Source organism: Galeopterus variegatus, unplaced genomic scaffold (genome assembly GCF_000696425.1).
Source record: "Galeopterus variegatus unplaced genomic scaffold, G_variegatus-3.0.2 Scaffold136, whole genome shotgun sequence".
NCBI classification, from domain to species: Eukaryota; Metazoa; Chordata; class Mammalia; order Dermoptera; family Cynocephalidae; genus Galeopterus; species Galeopterus variegatus.
In genome coordinates this window covers 911,272-936,321 of record NW_007726247.1, presented here as the reverse complement: position 1 = coordinate 936,321, position 25,050 = coordinate 911,272, and the positions used below count along the sequence as shown (strand labels likewise).

At 40.0% G+C, this 25,050-nt stretch overlaps 1 protein-coding gene across 1 annotated transcript in view; it reads left to right on the top strand.

Moving 5' to 3' along the window:
• The window catches only part of ABCB1 (ATP-binding cassette, sub-family B (MDR/TAP), member 1), a 93,510-nt gene that overhangs the window by 60,729 nt on the left and 7,731 nt on the right, over positions 1-25,050 (top strand). The window contains exons 18-24 of the mRNA XM_008589434.1: positions 1,091-1,168; positions 4,282-4,365; positions 10,189-10,392; positions 16,554-16,654; positions 17,990-18,130; positions 21,100-21,256; positions 21,754-21,951. Coding sequence (XP_008587656.1) covers positions 1,091-1,168; positions 4,282-4,365; positions 10,189-10,392; positions 16,554-16,654; positions 17,990-18,130; positions 21,100-21,256; positions 21,754-21,951 — 963 coding nt within the window. The remainder of the gene's footprint in view (positions 1-1,090; positions 1,169-4,281; positions 4,366-10,188; positions 10,393-16,553; positions 16,655-17,989; positions 18,131-21,099; positions 21,257-21,753; positions 21,952-25,050) is intronic.

Genomic DNA, 25,050 nt, shown 5'->3' with positions numbered 1-25,050 from the left:
CCATCTGGCCTTCAGTTACAAGGTCCACCTGGCTACCCCCTTTATAGGGACCACATAGAAGTTGGCTCTTTCTTCACTTGTACTCTTTGCATGTGTTTCTTTCCTCTCCCAATATTGTCCCTCATGCTACTTGGGGGTGTAGAGAAGAGGTGGTTGCCCTCCTCTGTTTCTCTGAATCTGCAGGAGATTGGGGGCTGTTTTCAGGGCCTCTTCTCTTCTGAGGCACCATACAGCCGGGTCCACTCTGCTTCCCCATGCCATTATGTGGCAGCCCCATCTGTAAATGGCCACTTCCTATTCCAGAAAGAAAGGGGAGCATGGCTGCTTCCTGGTCCTGTATCCCCAAGCCCTCTGCAGTGAGGACTCTGTTGCGCTTCCTCCCCTGGTGGGGCCTGGCATGGCGGCACACTCACATTCACTGCGCTCTTTCCAGTAACTCTGTTCCCTCCTCCCAGACACAGAAGGGCTTGTCCTTAAAGGGTGGGGAGCAACAGTGCAGAAAGTTCTCTCTCAGCAAGACTTCTTCCCCACCTATTTTGCTTTTAGGCTTTGGGTTTTTTCAACTTGAAAACTGAGAATTTGATATCTTTGTATTCTGCATCCTTTATGGCTGGGGTGACTGTAAATTCCTGTTTTCCTAGATTACACTTCAGATTCTAGTGAAATTATTAATGGCAGCCCTTTTCACTCTCAAAAGTGTCCCAGTTTAGATGATACATAATATAGCCACCCTGTCAGAGTGCCCCCTGCCTTGGTTACACTACCAGCTTCCTCAGTGATAGACCCCTATTTACTGGGTAAAAAAAGTAGGGGTGGGAGTGGGAGACAAAGAAACACATTTCCTAATAAATCCCTGATCAGCCCGTGAGCCAGCTAGGAAAGGCAGTGTCAGTTTCAGAACTGGCCACACCATTAATGTATCTTGCACCGTAGCACATGTCACAGAAACACAGCAAGCCCTACAAGTTGGGCTTTCTGACCTCGTTGAGTTATCCTGCTTTAGCAATGACAAGGAGTCCCCCTCCTTTTGTGTAATTGGCGACTGGGTCTCTGACAAGTCTTCTGTGTGACATGTTCTCATTGTTCACAGGGCTTCACGTTTGGCAAAGCCGGAGAGATCCTCACCAAGCGCCTCCGATACATGGTTTTCAGATCCATGCTGAGACAGGTATGTCATGTCTATCGATAGTTGTGCCCTGGGATGTATAGAGCCCCCAACTTCTGCTATGTGGACTCGGGCAGTGGGTTACACTGAGTAATTCTGTCAGGTTACTCAGACTGAGCTCCTGTATTAGTCATCCCTTGGTCTCATCTCAGAGATACAGCCAAACACCCCCAGGTGCAGGCTTAGCCATTGCTGTCTGTTTGGTGCAGTTGGGTGCAAGGAATTGGATTGCTTTGAGACAGTCTCCGGAGTGGATTCACTTCCAGCCTTTTGTCTCAGCAGCTGTGGGCAGTGGAGGCAGAAGTGATCTTCCACATCCCTCATCCCTTTCCTCTCTTTCCTTCTTTCTCCTGGGAAACCCAGGATACTTGTGTATCCTTTCTTTCCACAAATCAAAATTTTTCGGCCCATTCCTCAATGCCCACTTTTTTTTGCTGGGGCTAGACCAATATTCTGATTGAAACTTCAATGTTAGTTACTAACTAGCTGATAATGACCTAACGGAGTGCCTCTCACGTTTCACATCTTCAAAACCCTAATAGATATGTGAATGTTTTCCTTGGGAGAGGGGGATAGGGGATTATGGGAATGTAACCAGAGCAGCCCAGTTCAAAGGAGAACGTTTCTTTAATAATCATGAAAATTTTGTATGTGGGGCCGGCCCGTGGCTCACTCAGGAGAGTGTGGTGCTGATAACACCAAGGCCACAGGTTCGGATCCCATATAGGGATGGCCAGTTAGCTCACTGGCTGAGCGTGGTGCTGACAACACCAAATCAAGGGTTAAGATCCCCTTACCAGTTCTTAAAAAAAAAAAAAAAATTGTACATGACTTAATAACTTTACATTTTAAAGTCTATAGTTGCTTGCCATCGAATAAAATGATGCTCTAGAAGGCTGTCTTAGATGTGCCAGGGATACTTGAACTCTGGCTGAAAAGCATCAGTTTTCTGTGTTAGGGTTTCTAGAGGACATTCACATTTTCCCAGCTGTCTTTGGTTCCTCAGTCTTTTCCCTCTCCTCCCACTGCCAGTTAAAAAGAAGACCTATTTATGGGAATTGCTAGCTAGTAAGTGACAAAGCCAGGACTGAATCTGATGAGTGAGAGAGCACTGTTTGGTGGGAGACCCTGTCCGTGCACTCTCAGGTCAAACCATATCTATAACTGAGATTCCACTTAGTTTTGAGGCTGACCTTGGTCCCTGACCAAGTACCCCATTACCCTACCAGCCTCCAGGCCAACTCCTAGATGCATTATACTTTTTGAACTGAGCTAATGGTTTGTGTAATGTCCTCTCCATAAATTGTTAAATAGGGCAAACATATTTTAAGTGTCTTCTGCTTACAAGGCGTAGTATTAAGTATTTTAAGGCATTTAAACATGAATGGTTCCTGTCTTTGAGGAAGTTACATTCCAGTGGGGAGACACATAAGCTCTTAAGAATATTAAAAGCAAATTGATACAAGCAATAATGAGTTATAGCACTTTGTTTATTTGAATATTTTGAGGAAAAATGTTAGATATTACTTTAATACAAATCACCAGTTCAGATAACTTCTCTGGGATCATAGTTATTTGTAACAGACATAAATTCATACCTCCAATCCACAATCTTCTTAGTATTTTTGTATTCAAAAATATAAGTGGTTTTACGAAGAAAATTCTGTGTTATGTTGAATGTTACATTTAATCTGAATTGCCTTTGTTCATTTGCTTTTAACTCCATTCATCTATGCTGCCCTGAAATACAGTTACCTAACTCCTTGTTCAACTTCTCTATTGCATGTCAAATAAGCATTCCATACTTTAACGTTTCCAAGTTGAACTTTTGACTGTCCCCTCCCTACCAGGTTTACTCCTTACCTGCTCTTCTCGAGATCCGTAAATGACAGCTCCATTCCATCAGTTGTTCAGGCTAAAAGCCCTGGAGTCATCTTTGACTCCTCTCTCTCTGTTTAATATTACAATAGTCTAACCAGTCTCAGCCTCCATCCTTTTCTCAATCCAGTACGTTCACTTCACAACACAACAGCCAGATTCATTCTTCTAAAATATAAGCAAATCACATGTCTGTGCCCAAAACCTGCTGAAGTCTTCCCATATCTCTCAGGGTAAAGTCTGGAATCTTTGTGGTTGCCTATAAGGTTGGATATGATGTGTCCCCACTACCTCTCAAACCTCATCTCCCACAACAGTCTGCTCCATACACAGCGGCTCTCTGCATAAGGATGTGGGAGGGGAAGATCAGGGGAGCTAAATAAGAACAGAAATCTATCCAGAGGAAGAGGCAGCTTTTACAGATTCACACGAAGGTTCTTTTTAGACTACTGGCTGACTTTAAGGCTTTCTTGCTAGTGCTTGGACAGGTCAAGTATGCTTTTGCCTCAACACCTTTGCACATACTCTTTCTTTCTTCCCTCATATATTCTCATCCCTTCCTTCATCCAGGTTTCTGCTCAAATGTCACCTTACAAAAGACTTCTCTTTCTCCTCCCCAGTCTCTAAAATAGTACCTTCTCTTACTTTTTTCTCCTTCTTACCCTGCTCTGCTTTTCTTCATAGCATTTAGTACCACCTGACATGGTATATATTTATTTATTTGTGCCTTCCATCTCTAGAACCTAGGCTTCATGAAAACAACAACTTTTGTCTTTTCTTTTGTTCATTGTTGTATAGATTCAACACTTAAAATCATGCTTGGGACAAAGTAGGCACTCAGAAAATTTTTGGACATGGGCCAGCCCGGTGGCGCACTGCTACAGTGCGACGCTTGGGAGCGTGGCGGCGCTCCCACCGAGGGTTCGGATCCCACATACAGACCAGTTCCCGCTCACTGGCTGAGCGAGGTGCGGGTGCGACACTGAGGGTTGCGATCCGTTGCCGGACATGAAAAAAGACAAAAAGGAAACAAAAAAAAAAGAAAATTTTTGGACAAATGAAATAATCTATTTATGTATTTGTACAGTAAGTCCCTTTCTTGTCTGTTGAATATCAAATCCTGAGTACTAAGTGCCGGGGATATTAGTGATAAACAAAACTGACTCTTTCACTTCCCTCCTGGAGCTAAATTTCGTAAATGGGGCTTTAAGATCATAAAATCGTGTTCTGTGCCACAGGACGTGAGCTGGTTTGATAATCCTAAAAACACCACTGGAGCATTGACTACCAGGCTCGCCAATGACGCTGCTCAAGTTAAAGGGGTATGTGCCTCCCTTCTGTTAGTTTTTGCCTTAATTGACCATTTTGAACCTCTGCATGAAACTAATTTTCTCATTACAGGTGTTAATTCTTGTTGTCATTAAGAAAATATTAAACAAACATCTAACCTACAAATATATCACTGTTTATAGCAAAAATGTTAACTATTTTAGCATTATATACTATATAGCATATAGATAACTTATAAGCTTTCTTTCTTTATTGCTATGTTATTTATGCTTTTAACAAGATACATGTAGAATTGTTATTTAGAAAAGGAAGTATTTATCAGCATATCATGAGGGATTTGTCTGTTTTAGTGCTCAATCAACAGCTACTGTAATTGCTACTGAAAAGAGGATGTGTGTAGTTACTGTAGGAAAGTTTAGGGATACTACACTTCAGAAAGGAAAGAAGAAAGTATTCTAAAAAATAGGTTGCAAGAAATAAAAACATTAAAATTAAAGCAAGGATAGAAGGAATAACTTTATCAGACTATAAAACTTAAATTTGCTACTACACAAATCTCTTTAATTGATATAACTAGAAACTGTTGAACCAGCAGCTTTTGATATTTGGCTAACGTGACAATTTCTTCTACAACGACAACTGTTTATGGCAAAAATCCACAAGATGATGTAGAGTTTGAAAAAAAGCATGTGTTCTCTGCTGCGTCTCCCCTCCACCCCCACTTATCAATCTGTAAGTTTTAGACTTTCTGTAAGGTAGTACTGTACTAACATTTCTTCTATCTAATATACTAGTATGTGGCTTCTGTAAAAATAAATTAGGTTATGAATATGGAAGCACAAAGAAAGTTACAAAATTGCAATATAAATATATAAATCTTAGGAATTGTTTTAATACAGATATCTTTGCTTAAAGCAAACAAATCAGCAAAAATCAAGGTTTAGATCAAGTTGTTTGGAGCCTAACAAAATAAAATGTGCAGCGCTGCTTGAAATAACTTTGAACTTCTTAAAACAGACAAAAGTCCTGCCCTTATGGGGTCTACACGGAATGTCAAATTGTCATAAGTGCTGGGAAAACATGGGAGGAGGATATGGGGGTAGGGGCTTGCTGTTTGTCAAGGAAGCAAAGCCTCACTGGAATGGTGATATTTGCAGGAGGCCTGAGGAAAGGAAAGATGATATCCCTGTAGGGGTCTGGAGAGGAATGCTGTGTCGGAAGATCAGCAAGTGCAAAGGCGCTGAGGCTGGAGCCTTCCTACACAGTTCCAAAAATAGCAATGAGGATAGAGTGGCTGGAGCAAAGTGAGTGAAAGAAAGAGTCATAAGGGTTGAAGTCAGCATTATATCCGGGATCAGATGGGAAACCATGGTATGTTTTGAACACAGGAGTGACGTGATCTGAAGTTTTAAAAGGATCACTCTGGCTGTTGTGTAAATAGGCTGAAGGGGGCAAGAGCAGAGGTAGGGAATTTACTGCAATAATCCAGGAGAGGGATGATAGTGTTTTAGACTAGCGTGGTCACATTAAAGGTGATAAAATGTAGTCAATTCTGGATGTATTTTGAAGACACAGCCAACAGAATTTGTTGGCTGGACAGGATGAGGGATATGAGAAAAAAGGGAATTAAGGATGACTCTAAAGTCATCCTTAACTGAAAAAATTGAGTTAATCTTTAATAAAATTGGAAAGCCTGTTGGAGGAGCACATTTGGGGGCAAATGAAGTGTTCTGTGTGAGACATGATGACTTTGCAATGCCCACTTCTGACGTCCACGTGGAGATGTCAAGAAGGCAGGTGGATTTGCATATCTGGAGTTTAGCAGAGAACTCTGGTCTGGAAATATACATTTGGAGATTTTTCAGGGTGGTTTTTAAGAGACAGAATGAGATAGCCAAGGAAGTGTGTGGTGTAGATAGAGACGATGGCAAGTCCTGGGTCCTGAGGTCAGGGCTGTGAGGATGAACCAGCAAAGAAGAGCAAGGAGTGGCCAGTGAGGGAAAAGAGCAGGGCTCTAGAAACAAAACTGAGAAAGTGTTTTAAGGAACGTGCAATCCAGGATATCCAACACTGCCGATGAGCTTGGAAGATGACTGGACATTTCGCAGTGGTGAGCAGTGTGGAGGTGCTTATGCTTTTAATGAGAGCTGTCTCAGGGATGTGGTGGGAACAAAAAAGCCTGATAGGAGTGGGCTCAAGAGAAAGGGGAAGAGAAATGAGCCACACTTTGAGAAATCATTGAGGGACTTTCTGATAAATGGGGCAGAGGAATGGGGTGGGGGAGGGAGGTTGAGAAGGACAAAGTATTAGTCTCTATTTTTACTTTAAATTGGTATGAGAATCAATCAAGGAGCTTATGGGATAGTGATCACTGCAGAGAAATTGTGTCTCATGTTTCCTGATCCTATATTGCCTAGCTAAACTTTGCTGACCTAACTTAAGTGTACCTTTTATAGAGACCCTGTCATATGTGCTTATTTGGCTGATACACGTGTCCCATAACCCATTTGGTATGGAAGACACAATCCTAGAGGGAGCACCAACTCAGTCTCTTGTAGCAGAACCTGTGCAGATGCAGTCCGTGCATTCTGTGTTGCAGCCCTCTTCCCCTCCTCTTAAAATCCTCTGGAGTTATGACCTGCCTTAGACCAGTGCATTCCTGTATTTGTAAATCTGATGGTCCATCCTTTCACTCTACAGTGTTGTTCATGAGGCCCTTTGCCATATCCAGTGGTCTCTAATTACCTGCTGGTGTGTACTGTCTGCTTTTCATGTATTTCCTCAAAGGCATCTCAAACTGGCACTTCCGTGACCCCCCTAGCATGACAAATGCACACTTGTGTGAGCCACTATGAGACAAAACTATTTTTCAGAACTTAAAACAGTGGCTAAAAAGGAAACATCAGGGAAGAGGAAACAAGCAGGTTGGTGCATACCATCGAACTAGGAAAGCCCCGTATGGCTGTTACTGCAAATTGGCTGAGAGAGGACAGCTATATGCACCTTACACCACTAGCTGTGTATGATGGGGGATATGCGTGTGTATATATAAAAACATACACACACTTATACCCGTATATACACATATAGATATACATTTGCATATATGTCTGTCTGTCTATCTATATTCCACAGTGGGAAGTAGTCTAATTAATTTTTTATATATAAAAATATCTGGGGCCGGCCCGTTGGCGCACTGCTATAGTGCGCCACTTGGGAAGCGCGGTGGCGCTCCCGCTGAGGGTTCAGATCCCACATATAGACCGGTTCCCGCTCACTGGCTGAGCGAGGGGCGGGAGCAACACCCAGGGTTGCGATCCCGTGGCCAGTCCCAGTCCGGTACGGGTGCGACACTGAGGGTTGCGATCCGTTGCCGGTCACGAAAAAAGACAAAAAGGAAAAAAAAAATATATCTGAAGCAAGCCATGCTGTCACAAGGCAGGGCCAACTCGAGTTTGTGTGTTTGTAGTTAGTGAAGTTGTTCATCTAGGTTAAATGTTTTTGTATTTAACTTCCCCATCAATTAAATTTTTTCTTAGATGTGTTTGTCATTGCAAGCTATTGAAGTAACTTAATCTTGCTAAACATAAATCAGAAGAAAGTATATCTCAATATTTTCCTGTGAAATAGTGGGCTTTTTAATTTTATCTTGGTGTGAGACTAGAGTTCTGCAGAGAAGAAAGCAAACCACAACCATATAGAAATCAAAGCAACTAGGTCTTTAAAAAAAACTTTTTTTTCCCTCTGGGAGAAGGTGGTTGAAGGAAGGGTGAAGTTAAATATTTCTGATTTCAAGAGGAAAGTTTAGGAAATAGACTTTTTTTTTTCAATAAGCCCAAATATTTTAAAATTAGAGTTCAGTGACGTGATGGTATTTTGAGGAGGGAATAAATAACGGGAAGAAGAAACAGGGACAGGTGGGGAGAAAAACGGGTAGGAGAGGAAATGAGATGCAGATACGTGAAGGTCCTGTGGGATGGAGAGACTGTGGGGAGGAGAGAGTCTTAGTGGGTCTCAAGCCGTGGCCCATCTTCATTTAACTTGCTTCACACTTGGGCTGTGGTTTGTGGAGTGTTTTCTCCTCTCAACCCTACTCTTTGAAATGAGCATTACCTGGCTGCCACTAATCCATGCTCTTCCATTTATTTTGGTCTCCAGAGTGCTATAGATGCCCATTGTGTATGAGGAATAGACATGGGACAGTGAGCATTAGTCTTTAGGTTAAAGCAGCAGCAACTGGCGCAATATCAGCCAAAACATTAAGTCCGATGAAGCCAAGAGGGTTACTGTCCCCACAGCTTAAAGTCTGAGATATTTTAGTTCACTTTCCCTGTACATTAAAGAATAATTTGTCATGTTTTTCCCTCATTTCTGTGGCCCTTGACTGCCATCCAAAGCTGAATATCTATATGTCTCAAAGGTGAAGCGCCAAGGTAATTCCTCTGCCATGAATGTGGGAGATGTTCTGAGTGCTTCTCGCAGGCAGTAGCTACTGTGGGAAATGAGTTCAGAGAAAGGCTCTTAGGTGCTAAGACCAGGAGCAATCTATATCTTCCCTGTGCTGCAGACTCTTTCCAGGCTGCATCTTCTGACCCTCAAATTGAAAATGTGCAGTACAGAGAGCTGGCTTTGAAGGCCACTTCACTCTTTGACTTATGCCAAATTTGGCGAAGCATTTCTTTAATATAAGCTCATGGTGTCATCAACTCAAAATAAATGTGCTCTATTATTTATGCTGTCCCTTTCAACCCTGGTGCAGTTTCCTGTTATGAAATTTAATGTAAGTAAAGCCTACTGGTAATTGTAGCACTCTTTCCCCCTAAGGACTGGTCTAGTATTTATATCAGATAGGTGTGAAATGATTTTGGACGGTTGATGTAGGGGGTTATAACAGATTCTATCACAGAATTCAGAGCTAAGAGATGCTTTGGTGATTAATCAATGCACCTGCTCATTTGGGAGTTGGGAGAGATCTGTCAAAAGTCCCAGAGATGGCAGTGACCATCCTTGGCTGCACTTCATTATAATATTTACCTGCAACCAGCCCCACTCAGACAGAAGAAACTTTAGAGGTGGAAAAGAACATTGTCTATTTCCAGAGAAGGCAGGTCTAGGGACCAGAGCAGGGTTTCAAAATGTATCAAGGGCATGGAATATTTCCCGGGTAAAGGAGATGTGGTGGATTGAATTATAGAGAGTGGTCAACTGAGTTGACTTTATAGATTGACTTCTGCTTTTAGAGTTGGAAATCACTGCACGCTACTGAAAGTCATGCTTCAAGCTCCTTCTGGAATTCAAATGGAATATTCTGATGCCTGTTTAATATCCTCAATTAAATTCCATAACTATCATCTTTGTGTATTTTTTCCAAATCAAGCACAGGTTAAATTAAACATAATAAGTATCTCAAATAGGACCAGATATATTTGAATATCCTTAATGACAAATATTAGGCTTAAATTCTAAGTAGTTATGTACCTTACATTAAAAATTTCCACTATTCCCCGTGTAATATAATTGTCAAACTCTTTCACTTGCTAATTTGCAGAGCTAGCTTTAGTGATCATGCTTTGATTAATGAAGATTTTCTTGGTATTAAAAAATTGGAAGAAATAGAAATATGTAATTGAACTTTGGATTATTGATCTTCTATTTCAGTATTTATTCTGATATCATGGAAATACTCATTTTAGAAATCCAATAAGCTTCTTACAAGTAAACCTTTTCTTTTTATTTCATAATTGAGAAGATAATATATTTTCATGAAGGTGAATTGTCATAATTCTTAAGAAAATATAAGCATGAATTGTAAAGATAAAGTGTCTCTTTAATTTGTTTTGGTTTTCTTTTTGCAGGCTATAGGTTCCAGGCTTGCTGTAATTACCCAGAATGTAGCAAATCTTGGGACTGGAATTATTATATCCTTCATCTATGGTTGGCAATTAACACTTTTACTCTTAGCAATTGTACCCATCATTACAATAGCAGCAGTTATTGAAATGAAAATGTTGTCGGGGCAAGCACTGAAAGATAAGAAAGAACTAGAAGGTGCCGGGAAGGTGAGTCAAACTGCATATGATTGCTTACCTGAGTAGACTAAAATATGCTAACCAGAGTTGCTTTGTTCCTCCCTGCTACTCAATACGTTCTGAGGGTGTTTTGTTTTGTTTTGTTTTGTTGGTTATGAATATTCATGAGATACAACGTTGGTTGTCACCCCTCGTGCCCAAGATGTAAAGGCCAGATCCATACTGGCAGCATGCCCATTATGCATCCGACAAGGGATTAATATCCATAATATACAAGGAACTCAAGCAATTGCACAGTAAAAAACCTAATAACCCAATTAGAAAATGGGCAAAGGAGCTGAATAGACATTTTTCAAAGGAAGGACATACAAATGGCCAACAGGGACATGAAAAAATGCTCAATCACTAGTCATCAGGGAAATGCAAATTAAAACCACATTGAGATACCACCTCACCCCAGTTAGACTGGCTATAAGGGACATGAAAAAATGCTCAATCACTAGTCATCAGGGAAATGCAAATTAAAACCACATTGAGATACCACCTCACCCCAGTTAGACTGGCTATAAGGGACATGAAAAAATGCTCAATCACTAGTCATCAGGGAAATGCAAATTAAAACCACATTGAGATACCACCTCACCCCAGTTAGACTGGCTATAATCAAAAAGACAGTGAATAACAAATGCTGGTGGGGGCATGGAGAGAAGGGAGCGATACTGCACTGTTGGTGGGACTGTAAATTAGTACAACCATTAGTACAAATGTTTTTTATAACCATTCCCCAAAGCAATCTTTTTTGATTAAAAACTGAAGAAAAGTAGCAAAACAAATCCTCAGGCTCAAAGACTGACAATTTTAACAGGCTTTTCTAGTTTCAGACCATTGTGTCACTCTGTTCCTTCTTTCCCTACCTCCCCATTCCCTCTCTTTCTCTCTTCCTTCCTTTCTCCTTCCCTTTATTTCTTTCTTTCTTTCTTCCTTCCTTCTCTCCTCTCCTCTCTTCTCCTTTCCTCTCCTCTCCTCCCCTCCCCAGCAAGCTTAAATCCTTTCTTCTATTGAGGAAAGTAGGCCCATTTTATCACATATGATGGGGAAGATTCAATATGGAAAATCCTAACGTTATTTATTCTATCTGGTTTAAATTATTACCATTTTTTCCCCTTTTTTATCATGTCTCCTCCCTTCATCCTATTTGTTTATCCATATCTTAATACCTCATTTCTTTTCCAGCTGCATGCTTGTCTATTGTTTCACATTATTTAACAAACACTTATGTGGCATTTACTATGTTTCCTGGCAAATGCTTTACTTCTTATAGTGTCCCCATGAGGTAGGTTCTGTTATCTCATTTTTCAGGTGAGGCTGAGGCACAAGCCAGTAATGCTGCCAGTGTCTTATAGCTGATGTCTTGGATCCAGGATTCAAACTCAGACAGTTGTGCTCCAAAGTTGTGACTCTGTCTGCTTAAAAACAAAGAGGTCCCCTGGTGGCAGAATGCAACCTGATATCACATGATCTGTCTCACTGCAGAAATGAGAGGTCAAAGAAGGGCTGACCCCCAAAACTGAGCCTAACCTCTAGGATAGGGATACATCCATCAGTGCACATTCCAAGGTTCCCAAGAGTTAGGACAGGGACCCAGGCAGATCAGACTGGCTCTGGCTCTCAGTAGGCCCAGGTGTCTGAGGCTGTCTCTGGGCCAGGCACCTCACCAACACGAATGATGAAGAAAGGTCGTAGACTCTGGTGATCACCACTCACACTTTGTCCTCTACATCCCTGCTATCTCTTCAGACTCTTTACCCTGTTTTCTTGGGGTTCCTTCAGGAAAATCCTTTGACCAGCTTTAGTGCTTCCCAACCAGTGTCTGTGGGGGACAAACCTCATGTGAGCTGCCCCATCCGGCTCTCAGAGGCCTGGTTCCGGAGGGACAGCAGGATGATGCTGACCCGCAGGGGTCTGGTTGTGGTCTGGTCGAGGTAATATTGGCCCTGCTGGGGAATGCATCCTGTGCCAATGACTTAATTTACTGTACACTGGGGGCTTTCCCCCGTCTGGTGTTAACTCTTCATCTGAGGAGAAGACGGGAAAAACTAGGACAAAATGTAAAAACTGAAAAAAGTATTACTGTCTCATAGTGTCATTATTTAAGGAGGTATTTGAAATGTCCGAGAAAGGAATCTTCAACAGTTTTTAGGAAGAAGATGATCAATCCTAAGCCAATTCATTGCAAAGCACAGGTTATCACCTTTGAAGTGGTGCATCAGATTTAAGACTCGTGGAGTTCTGTCCAAGGGTGCAAGGGAAGGGGTGCAGATGGAAATGGGTATGTATGAATATGGCAGGTTTTCTGAGTAAAGGTCAGTTGTGAGATCAATGCTCACATTCGATGGTTCGTCATGAGATGGACAAGGGAGAGTAGGGAAAGTAGTGGTAGATGCACTGCCAATCTGAGTAATATTGAAATTAACCCCCATCTGATCATAATTCTCAGGTTACCATTTATTGAGCTTTTATTATATACCGGGCATCATACTAATAGCCCTACATACACTATCTCATTTAATGCTCTTAATAACCCTGTTGAATTATCCCTGTTAGACAGATAATAAAACCCAAGGTTCAGAGAGATCAAGTAACTTGCCCAAGTCACACGGCAAGTCTCCGAACTGATCTCCCTGCTTCTATTCCTTCCATTCTTGTCCACCTATATCCTGCATTCTTCTCACAGAAGCCACTCTGATCTCTTACAAATACAAATTAGATAGTGCTTATTACTACTTAAAACCTTCCAATGGCTTCTGCTCACACTTGGAATAAAATCCAGCCTTTCACCCTGGCTTATCCAACTCCACATGATCTAGACCCTGATGACTTCTGTGACCTCATCTTGCAATACACTGGCCCGTGCCCACCCTACTCTGGCCTCCTGGGTCTTCTTGCAATTCCTAGAATACCTCAGGCTGGTTCCCTTTGATCTTCCCACTGTTGGCTCCTTTACATTACTTGGATCTCCAAATTATTACCTCTTTAGAAAGACCTCTCCTGACACCTGAATTAATTCATGATACTTCTCAGCCCTTGATGTTCCTTGCCTATTTCTTTATTAATGATGTATTTTCCCTACTAAAACATAAGCTCCATGGGGGCCAGGATCACATCGTTGGTTTGCCCTTAAAAGGATGGGGCAAGCCTGGGACTCCAAAGCAGGTCTCTGTTATAGAGCCTCTCATAACCTCTCTCCTGCCTGTGATCTGTGCTCCATAGTTTTCTATCACATTATTATGGACTAATGAGCATTTCTATAAAATAGATGCCTTTTTCTTTTCTGTAATAAAGCCATAATCAAATTTCAATTTATTTGAAGGTAGAAAAAGAAGTGTGAGGAGGGTATTTTTCTTTCCAGAAACATATATACTTTCCTTTCTCAAAAATTATTTAGTACATTACTTTCTGAGAGAAACTCAGTATTTACTCCTTCTTGAATTAAAAGTTCTCTTTCCTCGTGGTGATTACTGAGTCTCTATTTAAAACTCTTGGAATAAATGAAGCTATGAGGATGCGGGGTACTAATTAAGCCTTTTTCTAATTGCTTCATTGTGCATCAAGGCAAAGATGATTGTGGAGTGATTACATTGTTTTACTCACCATGCAAGGTCTGTGACTTAAACTGTCGCTTTTGTTGTGCTATACGAGTAGACATACTAAAGGGCAATGATGTCTACAAACCAGTCACAAATAAAACATTCCTGCCTACTTAGAAAATGATGCACAGAAAATATTTCTTTATAAAAAAAGAAAGAAAATATTTCTTAAAACGGTTACACTGAAATTTATAGTAAATCTGTTTATTTTTTTTAAAAAAATTTTAATTGACACATTGTAATTATACATACATACATACTTATGGGGTACAATCTAATGTTTCAGTTCATGTATGTGTTGTATAATAATCAGGTCAGAGTAGTTAATATATAAATCACCTCATACATTTATCATTTCTTTGTGGCAAAAACATTCAAAAACCTCTCCTCTAGCTATTATGTAATATACAAAACTTAACTGTTAACCTTAGTCACCCTACTGTGCAATAGAGCACCAGAACTTATTCCTCCCACCTAATTGAATTTGTACCCATCGGCCAGCCTATCACCGTTCTCCCTCCCCACACCCACCAAAATGTGTTTTTCAACATACATTGTTATATGCTTTTGTTGAATATTCTTACTAATCCGGAAACCCTCTTCTATTTGTTTATATGAATACATAATTAAAAATACTTTTCATTGTCTGAACAAAGACTGTCTTTGAGGGGTTTGACTGAAGGTGAATTTTTTTCCTCTAACTCTTGATTTCTGTAGGATTTTAGAATTTTTAAAAATACATTATTTGGGGCCGACCCCGTGGCTCACTCGGCTGAGTGCGGCGCTGGGAGCGCCGAGGCCGCAGATTCGGATCCTATGTAGGGATGGTGGGTGCGCTCACTGGCTGAGCGCGGTGTGGGCAACCCCCAGCCAAGGGTTGCGATCCCCTTACCAGTCACAAAAAAAAAAAAAAGAACAAAAAAATAAAAATACATTATTTTTATAGTGTATAAAAGAAGATTATAAATTATTTTAATATAAATTAAATTGAACATTTCCATATCTTTCTAAGTAGCTAATGATAAAGATAGTCCAACCTTGTTGTCTTGTCTGGGTCAGAGAATTATATTTTTAATGTTTTGTTTTTTTAAAGTTTTTGTTTTGAAAAATATGTTAATTTCTTTCTTCTAGTAGCTTTTTGTAGTAGTCTTCAAAACTGACTTACTGTCATGAAATATTTGCTATTAATCTTTAAAGTTAGGTAACTCGGTGTAGGAATCAGTCAGGAATAAGTGAGATTTTGTGTTTATGATTTTTAAACTGTAAATCATTCTAAATTAACTGGTTATGTCTTTATTAGAATCTGTTCTGACCAGTGTAAAGGCCAGAAAGAGGAAGAACATCCAATAAGAGTAATTTCTCTTGGTGACTTAAAATTCTAGAAAATGTTTCTCTTGGAATCTTAGAATTAAAAGGGACTTTAGGGTCCCCAGTCCATCCCCCTCATTTTATAGGTGAGGAAAATGAGGCCAAGTGGTGGTTCTAGGTCCCATGGCTGACACAGGCTGAAATCTCATTTTGTATATTGGTGTCCTTTGCATTTTCCACATCCCTTTACCCAGACTCCAAAAGGTGGTAAAGGATGTATGTTTCCTAATCAAATAGTGTTGCTGGAGGGAACATTCAATTAGAATGTAACCGAATGATAGAAACTTTCTGGAAAACAAATTGATAATATGTCCCGTGTTCCTTTAAAAATAGCTTATTCCCTTTGACCTAGTAATTTCACTTTTCAGGACTTTTCCTAAGAAAATAATTCAATATGAACAAGGCTTAGGTACAAGGATGTCTATCATAGCATTATTTTTAATAAAAAAAGAACTGAAAACTTCATTTGACAATAAAGGACTGTACGACTGGCTGGGATATTAAGTGGCCCACTGAATATCTCATTATTAGTGTGTATTTAATGACCTTGAGAAGTGCTTTTGATATTTGTTAAGGTAAAAAAAATGATATATAGCCAAATATAGAATTTGTCCCCAATTTTTTCAAATATATATACATATATATGCTTAGAAAAAAAAATGTGAGCTAAAGTGTAAAATACACCAGTACGTAACTTTTATTACCTTCTTTATCTTTTCAGTATTTTCCAAATATTCTTCAGTTGTCATGATTGGCAACTATAATAAGAAAAATATAAACATCACGTTCAAAAAAGTGTAAAATAACTGTAAACTTAAAATGTGATCACCATAGAAGAAAGAGCACTGCAGTAGATGTAAAATGGAAATGAAATAAGTTCTCAGGCTAATTTGATAAAACTATGTAAAACTATGTGTCTTTAGGAAAGTGCCTTTATCTGTTTAAGCCATAGCTTCTCTTTAAGAGAAGATTGAATTAGTTGATCTTCCTTCCAGCCAGATCTAAAACTCAATTTGATAAATTACTTAGTATCCTTTTCCACAGAGAAGATGCTCATAGGTAATAATAAATAATATGTAATTACAAAATTAATTCTTTTAATCTGTTTTATAGAATTTAAATTAATTGCTACTGTTTCTCCTTGTGCCTCTTGGTGATGGGCACTCTCTGTTCCAGATCGCTACCGAAGCAATAGAAAACTTCCGAACTGTTGTTTCTTTGACTCAGGAGCAGAAGTTTGAACATATGTTTGCACAGAGTTTGCAGGTACCATACAGGTGAGAACCACTGAAGAGTGGGAGGGGAGTGGGAGGAGTTCTTCAATCATCAGATTTATTTTCAGAAGGATTACCTTGGCTAGAAAGTAGGGAGCAAGTGGAGAAAGTACTAGGAGAGATCCTAGTACTTGTAATTATTGGGAAGCACTTGTGATTATCTAGGAGAGAAATGACAGGACCCTGAACTAAGGCAGGGACATCTCTGAGGTAGAACCTGTCAGAGCGGTAACCAGTGGGAAGAGGAGGGAAAGATGATGTTGAGAATGACTCTACTGTCCAGTTTGGATAAGGACCCTATTATTTGCTGTAGATGGGAGTGAGTTCTTTATGGAACATGAAATTCAAGGTGTCTGTGAGATGCTGGGAGGGTGGTAATTCCTGGGTACACTCTTCTTTCCTCTCCTGGGCCTTCTACAGTGGAGACTTTCTGCTTCTGTTCTTCCTTTAACACAGTCATCCCAGCGAGAGGTCTCATAAGTGATGTGGACATGGGCAAGGCCAACCTCTCTGAATCTCAGTTTCTTCTACAGTAAAAGGAGAGAGCTGGGCCATATCCATGGATTTTCAAACTTTTTTTGGATAGTAGACCCTTTTTTTCTGGAAAAAAAAATTCATTTGGAATCTTGGCATATGACAAAGACGACAGCAGAGTTGATCTGGTTGGAGCAGGAGTGGGAAGCCCAGAGGGCTGCCCACTCACCAGCCTGCTGCTACCCACACCTCCACATCGCTGAGCTCCATGTCACTCAGAAAAATCCTAGAGTGTTAACTCCTTTGCAAAGCCTTCGCTGACTCCCCCAGAGAGTTCAGTGCTTTTTTTTCTTTCCTCCCATAACATTATTAATAAGGTATCTCCATTGCATCATCCTAATGCAGCTCAATTCCTAGGTCCCCAAGGACAATAATGTGCCTGATTCTTCTGTGTCACCTAGAATGGTTCCTGCAGCTTGTAGATGTCTGGTAAATGTGTGTGGATGAATGCTCACTACAGAGTACATACATGTTACATGTCCAAAAATAGGGAAAAAGGGAATTTTCATTTATTAATCGCTAACAGGCTCTTTATATTCATTGGCTTATTTTATCTTTACATAAATGCTTTGAGGTGTTCTTAATCCTACTTTAAAGATGAAGATACTGAATCTCAGAGATTAGGCAATTTCCTAAATTTGAACAATTGGTAAGTTGGTAAAGTGAGGATCAAACTTACTTCTTTGGAAACTGAACCCATTTTTGTCTGTCACACCTTTGTGCCCCACTATCAACCTATAAAAACTTACATTTTAAGGACTGAGAAGTGAAAATGGAATAAATGTCGAAATGTCTTCTTTTCAGAAACTCTTTGAGGAAAGCGCACATCTTTGGAATTTCATTTTCCCTCACCCAGGCAATGATGTATTTTTCCTATGCTGCCTGTTTCCGGTTTGGTGCCTACTTGGTGGCACATGGGTTCATGACCTTTGAGAATGTTCTGTTGTAAGTATTGGGTTAATATTTACAATTAAACTCTAAAATTAAAACTGGGATGAGCATGCTTCATATTTGGATAGAAAACCCTACTGTGAAGCCTCATGAAGAGATTTTGGTGATTCAGACAGTAGCATTCTGCCTTCTGAGTTTCTGTGTGTTACCAGTGAAGGACCCCATTTCATTTGGAGGATCAGTAACTTCTCTCCCCAGTGCTGACTCACACATATCTGATCTTTCCAAATCTGTGGTTGGTTGGAGTGATTCAGTTTAGGGGTTTCAGAAGGCCTTGGCATTTGAGAAGAAGCCTAACCCTGAGCAAGGAGTCTGACTGGCTCCTTTTAAACGGCTTTCTAACATGGCAGCTAAAGCACAGATGTACTGTACTAAGTTCTGCAAGCCTGGAAGATTCCAGGATAAATTTGCTTTTCCTTGATAAGAGAAGGGTGGAAGGTTAGAGCTGGAGGAATTCAGAAATGACAAAGAAAAAGTTAGATTGGGATATTTCTGCTACTTTGCTGTGAATGTAGAAAATTGTATCTCGGTTGGGGAAGACAAGACTGAATTTATACTACTGAAGTACCCAAATATGCAGTTTGGTAGTCAAATGTGTGTAAAATCTTCTGAGCTTCTAGATTTGGTGACTGGTAAGATTCTGCCCTTTGATAGTGTAGCATAATTAGCAGCACTACAGTTTTACATTTAAACCACAATTGTATAAGCCCAGCAATATAATGTGTTAGTATAGTATTTCTGTCATTTTTAGACACTGACCCAAATGGCACTGATATGCATGATACAGTTGACCCTTAAACAACAGAGGTTTGAACTACATGGGTCCACTTACATAGGGATATTTTTTACCAACTTCAAATCAAAAGTACAGCGTTTGTGGGATGCAGAATCTGCATACGGAAGGAGGGCCGACTTTTCATAAACACAGGTTTCACAGGTCCTGAAGGACTTGAGTATCTGCAGATTTTTATATACTGGGGGAGGTGTGTGTTTTAGACTGTCTCTGTTGCTTATAACAAAATACTGGAACTGGGTAATTCATAAGAAAATGAAATTTATTGCCTACAATTTCAGAGGCAGGGAAGTCCGATGTCTAGGGAACACATCTGGTGAGGGTTTTCTTTGGTAGTGGCTTTAGAGCAATGCAGGGGTCTCACATGGCAGAAAATGGCAGAGCGGAGACAGAGAGACTCTCACGTGCTCTCCTTTTAAGCCCTCAGAACCATACCCTTGACCATCATTATTGATGCCGTTCACTATGGCATTGTCCTATAATTTAATCACCTCTTCAAGGCCCTACCTTTCAATTACCATAGTAGGATTTCTTACCCTCAACAGTTACAGTGGGAATTAAGCTTCTAATATATGGACTTTCGGGGGCAAAATTCAATCAATCCCCAGCAATGGGAATTTCTGGAGCCAATCCCTCGCAGATACTGAGGGACGACTCTAGTTTGCTCAGAGTGACCCCAACAGAAGATTTTAAATTTCCACTTAATATGTATGTCTGACAAATGATATGCAGGTGTTATTTATGATTATGACCCAAAGATCAAAACCAGCATCACTGTCATTGGAGCTTTGATTAGATAATTATTTGATATATTGCTTTATTCCAAGGAATTCAATTGATGACAGTTGCCGACTCTTGGGCATTTAGGTTTGCAAAGTCAATCTTCCAAGTAAAAGGTGAGACCTGTCTGAAGAGCAGTCCAGTTGAAGAAGATTCCACAGGTTTATATGATAACAAGATTAACCAAGATTGACCATCTGTGTGATTTATTTAGAGCTAGTTAAAAAACAAAAAACTAATGATAGTTAACAGAGGCATAGAGTCCAGAGGAAAGGAAGCAACGGATTCGTAGTATTCTGAGAGGGTTCTCAAAGTAATAAGTCAGTTCCAGGCCAACTGTTTTAAAAAGCACACTGATAAATGTGTCCAAAGCAGTTATTGAAGAAGTGAAAGACCTTTTAAACAATATTCCAATACTTGAAGGGCTGTCTTATGTAAAAAGAAGTAAATTTTTCTTTAGTTTGAGAAGGAGATTTTTAACAATAGACTTAATCAAACATGCTACTTTCTAAACAGAGGATGGAAGCCAATTTAGGGGAAGTGTCAAGGCACAGACATTGAGAGCTGGACTTGATACGCATAAGGTCCTTTCCAACTTTAAGCTGCTGTGATTGCCATGTCATAGATTAAGGGTGTAAATGCATCTTGAGAGCAGCATGATATCTGGATGTGTAAGGAACTCTCTTTGCTGCACAGTTCATAGTCAGTGGGTCACTGACTGTATCCATTGTTGATTTCCACAGTAGTGCTATAACAACCAGCCACTAAACTTGAATGACATAATAATGATAAACATTTATGTTTGCCCATAAGTCTATGGATCAGCTGTGGAGTTCTGCTGATCTGGATTGGGCATGGCAATTCTCAGCTGGGCTCATTTGTGTGTCTGCAGTGAGCTACAAGCTAGTTGGCTGGGACCCGCACAACTCTCCTCCATGTGTGTCTTGTCCTCCAATAGGCTAGCCTAGGCTTGTGTCTGTGGCATAGTTTTGAGAGTTGGGGGATAGGAAGCATAAAGCATGCAAGGCCCCCTGAGTCAAAGGCTTGGAACTGGCAACAGTGATTTCCACCACATCCTGTTGGCAAAGCAAGTCACAAGGCCAACCCAGATTCAAAGGGTAGGAAAACAAACTTCACTTCTTAAACAGGAAATGCTGCAAAGGTCACCTTGCAAGAAGGCGAGGAAGAGAGAGATGAAAAAAATGGGTCATTCTGCAGTCAATTTACCACACCGATGTGAACTTATAAGGAAAAGTGTTTATTCATTTTGTTTTATTTTTTAACTCTGTTTTGTAATTATTTGAGGCAATGCTCTCTGCCTGTAGAAGTGTCAACTTTCTAGCATTGCCATCATAACTCTGTGCACATGTTTTGTCTTCGTGTTTTCCAGGGTATTTTCAGCTATTGTCTTTGGTGCCATGGCAGTTGGGCAGGTCAGTTCATTTGCTCCTGACTATGCCAAAGCCAAAGTGTCAGCATCCCACATCATCATGATCATTGAAAAACTCCCTCTGATTGACAGCTATAGCACAGAAGGCCTAAAGCCAGTGAGTTTGATGTTTTAACTATATGATCTGTTCCTAATTCCTGAATGAAAGTATTCTAAGAGGGAATTTAATAAAATTTGTTCTTTTTTATATGTTAAAGATGAAATAAATTTCCTAAATCATAAGTTCCTTTTAATAAGTGCTAATAATATATATTAACATCCAATACTTTTGTATAGCAAAGTTGCATGGAGATAGGAATAATACCTATAAGCAAATACTTTATAAGCAAATCCTGTTAATCAGGTTTTATTGTGTGGAGGTTACTCTATTCTTGAGGAACAGATTTGAACTATCCCATTTGTGTTGTATTAACAAAACATGCAATAAAATCATTGACTCTTTTAGATCTTATTTATTAAATTAGCAGTTTGAAATGAAGCCCAAGTATAATACAAGTCCACTACTTTCTAACACCTTGTGGTAGAGGAGATTAGCTCTACACTGTGTTTTCAGTAGTGCGGCAATCAAATCTACTGTTACTGTTCTCATTTTAGGATACATTAGAAGGAAATGTGGCATTTAATGAAGTCGTGTTCAACTATCCCACCCGACCAGACATCCCAGTGCTTCAGGGGCTGAGCCTTGAGGTGAAGAAGGGTCAGACGCTGGCCCTGGTGGGCAGCAGTGGCTGTGGGAAGAGCACAGTGGTCCAGCTCATTGAGAGGTTCTACGACCCCATGGCTGGAAGAGTGGTGAGCACACTTTCTTATTCAGCTCATTTCAGGTTTGTCATCATCTAAGTGGCTGGATGTATCTAATTCTCAACGATAATTCATGTTTTTTTCAAAGCTTTTGGATGACATTTAGATAAAGTCTGAGAGCCTAGATCTGGTCTCCAAGCCGTGTCCTCTGCACCAGCCAACTTCTCCAGCCTCTCCCTCAACACTGTCCTCTACCCTCCTTCACGAGCAGCCTTTTCACCCATCTCCCTTGGCTGCTTAGGTTTCAGCTGACCTGAGAAAAGCCAGCAAGAACAGAAGGAGCCAGAAAGAAAGAGGAGGGATGCTAGGAGAGACAAGTGAGATGAAAGCCACGGATGGGGGGCAGGTTTCGAGAAGGAGGAGGGGGTCGGCAATGACAAATGCTAGGCAGAGGTGGGGCAAGATGAGACTGAGAAGACGTGATCGGGTCTGGCAAGTAATGGGCTATTTCTGACATCTTAAAGTATTCTCAGTGAAGTGGTGATGGTAGGAAACGGTTTGGCATGGCTGAAAGATGGCTAGGAGGGGAAATAGAGATTTAAGTGAGTGTGGACTATCGAGAAGATCAAAGGTAAAACAAAGAGAAATAAGAACAGCAGCTTGGGTGAGAAGGCAGAGCCCAGGGAAAATGTTTAGGAGGGGGCATTTTGAGCATTTTGATGGCTGAGGATGAGACAAAACCATTGATGGAGAGAGGGCATTGAAACAAGGGGGAAAAAGTAAGATCAAGAAATTAGGGAAATGGATAAAGAATATGGAGGAATGCCCTTTTGTTTTCTGAACTCAAAGTATGAGTGAAGAAGCCACAAACATGTTCAAGCATACTCTAGCAAAGTCTGTATTCACAAGTTCTTCTCATTTTTTAACCAATAAAACCTTGTTGACTGAAGTCAACATGCTGTGCATTCCATCTTCAGAACTTAAATTCTGCTGAAAGAGTAAATCTTAAGTGTTCTCACCACAAAAAAACAGCAAAATAGTTACTACGAAAGGTGGTGGATATATTAATTAGCTTGATTGTGGTGATCATTTCACCATATGTATGCACATAAAAACATCCAATTGTATAGTTTAAATATATGCAGTTTTAACTTGTTAATTGTACGTCAACATAGATGAAAAATAAATAAAATAAAACAAAAAACTTTAAAAAAAGAGTATGAATGAAGGGTCAGAATTATTCATTCAGCAAAACTTTGAGTGTTGGGGATGCAATAGGAGTCTTAAAAGGGAGTTGTGAATTTAAATGCCTATCACTGGGGACAGGAAAAGAACCAGACTAGACAGGAATAGAATTTAGAGCAAGACATTTTCATTATGTAGGCATTTAGTTATTGGTTGTGCTCAGAGGTGATATTCAAAATATTTATAAACTGGAAGGTCATGTGCACTGATCCAATCAGAATGGATCTTGCTTGGCACAGTCATGTGGGCCTACCAGCTCCATATGGAGCCTAGTTGCATTGATGAAACCAAAAAAGAATTTTCAACCTGTAGCCCAGGGCTCTTTTTACTTCCCCACTGCAATAACTCATAAATTTTCTTTATTGTATTCAAAGACAGTTATACCTTTATTCAGTCTATTCTTGAGTAGTTACATGAACTGTATTTCTTATTTTTACTCCTTGTTTTATATTTTCTGCAAACTCTGATTGTATGCTTCAACTTTGTGGTTAAAGTTTGAACAGAGGACTCTAAATGAAGACCTCACTGGCAATTGAAGCAATTAGAGGAGGAAATGTTGGCTCTCAGGCACTGATTATGGTTCTCAGCAGACATTTATTACACAGTGTGTTAAATGTTGTGCTATGTTGAGTTGTAGGGCACAGTGTTTGCCCTCAAAGACTTTAACTGAGGAGATGAGGCATATACGAGGGGTCTTCAAAATGTTCATGGAAATATTTGTATTTTTTTATTTCTATTTTTCCATGAACTTTTTAAGTACCCTTATACTTTCACGAGTTAGATCAAAGAAAAAGATAGGCCTAGAGCTGGTTATTAAGGAATAAGTAGGACTTGCATCCTACAGAGATGATCCACAGAGATGGCATTTCATGCAAGAGATAATATGAGCTGCGGCTGATAAGTGATTTGTTCCCAATGCAGCAAATAGGCCAGTTTGGCTGAAATAGGGAATTTAATTAGAGTAGTGGTTCTTGAACTTTTCTAATCATAACCCATGTAGGAAAGGTTTAAATCTCACAGCACCTTAATGCACTCATAGTCACTTTCCAGTAGAAAAAACACTTGGTGATAACAAAATGTTGGAACATTGAAAACAATAATAGTAAACAGTACAATAATTACACAAGAAGAAAGTAATTAATGGTTATTCTACAATTACATAAACACAAGCAGAGCATAATTAGAACAGTATCAGTTATGGTTTGGTGTAGGAAACAAATTGCTCTAGATGTTTCAAGTAGGTAAGTATTTAATAAAGGGAACTAGGTGCTTACAAAATCTTTGGAAGGGCTAGAAGAATGGATGTAAAGGAGGCTGCTCCTGGACCTCCAAATCACAGCCCTGCGGCTACGATCCTATAGTGAGGAAGCTGCAGAAAATTATGCCAATGGCACAGCTGTGCCAAACCTAAAGACACAAGACCAGAGTATGGTTGTTGCAAAAACTCCCATCTGCCAGAACACAGCATATCCCACTGGTAGAACCTAACTTCCAGAACCAAGGGAGCCTAGGAGATAGTTTTTAGCCTTCTCATCTTTTGATGTACGGAAGGGCAGGAACAGAAGAATATAGCAATGAATGCTGAGTGCACAGGACAGTAACCATCTCAAGATAACACTGATAACAAAGTGTTCTTCTTCTACTGCAGGAATATCCATTATCTGCTCCTGTGCATTTGCACTAGAGCTTTGAAATACTGCCAAGTGAGTGCAGCAGCCAGACTTCTTAGCTGAAGTGTCCCCAATAAACTCTAGAAATGTGTCAAGTTTTGTTTATGAATATCAAATAGTAACTCTTAATACGTCAGTTATTATGAGTAGTAGGTAGTACTCATTTGTCCTTATGGTCATGTAAAAATGAATCTGTGGATTTGAGCATCATTTGAACATAAGAATTGAAGAAAGG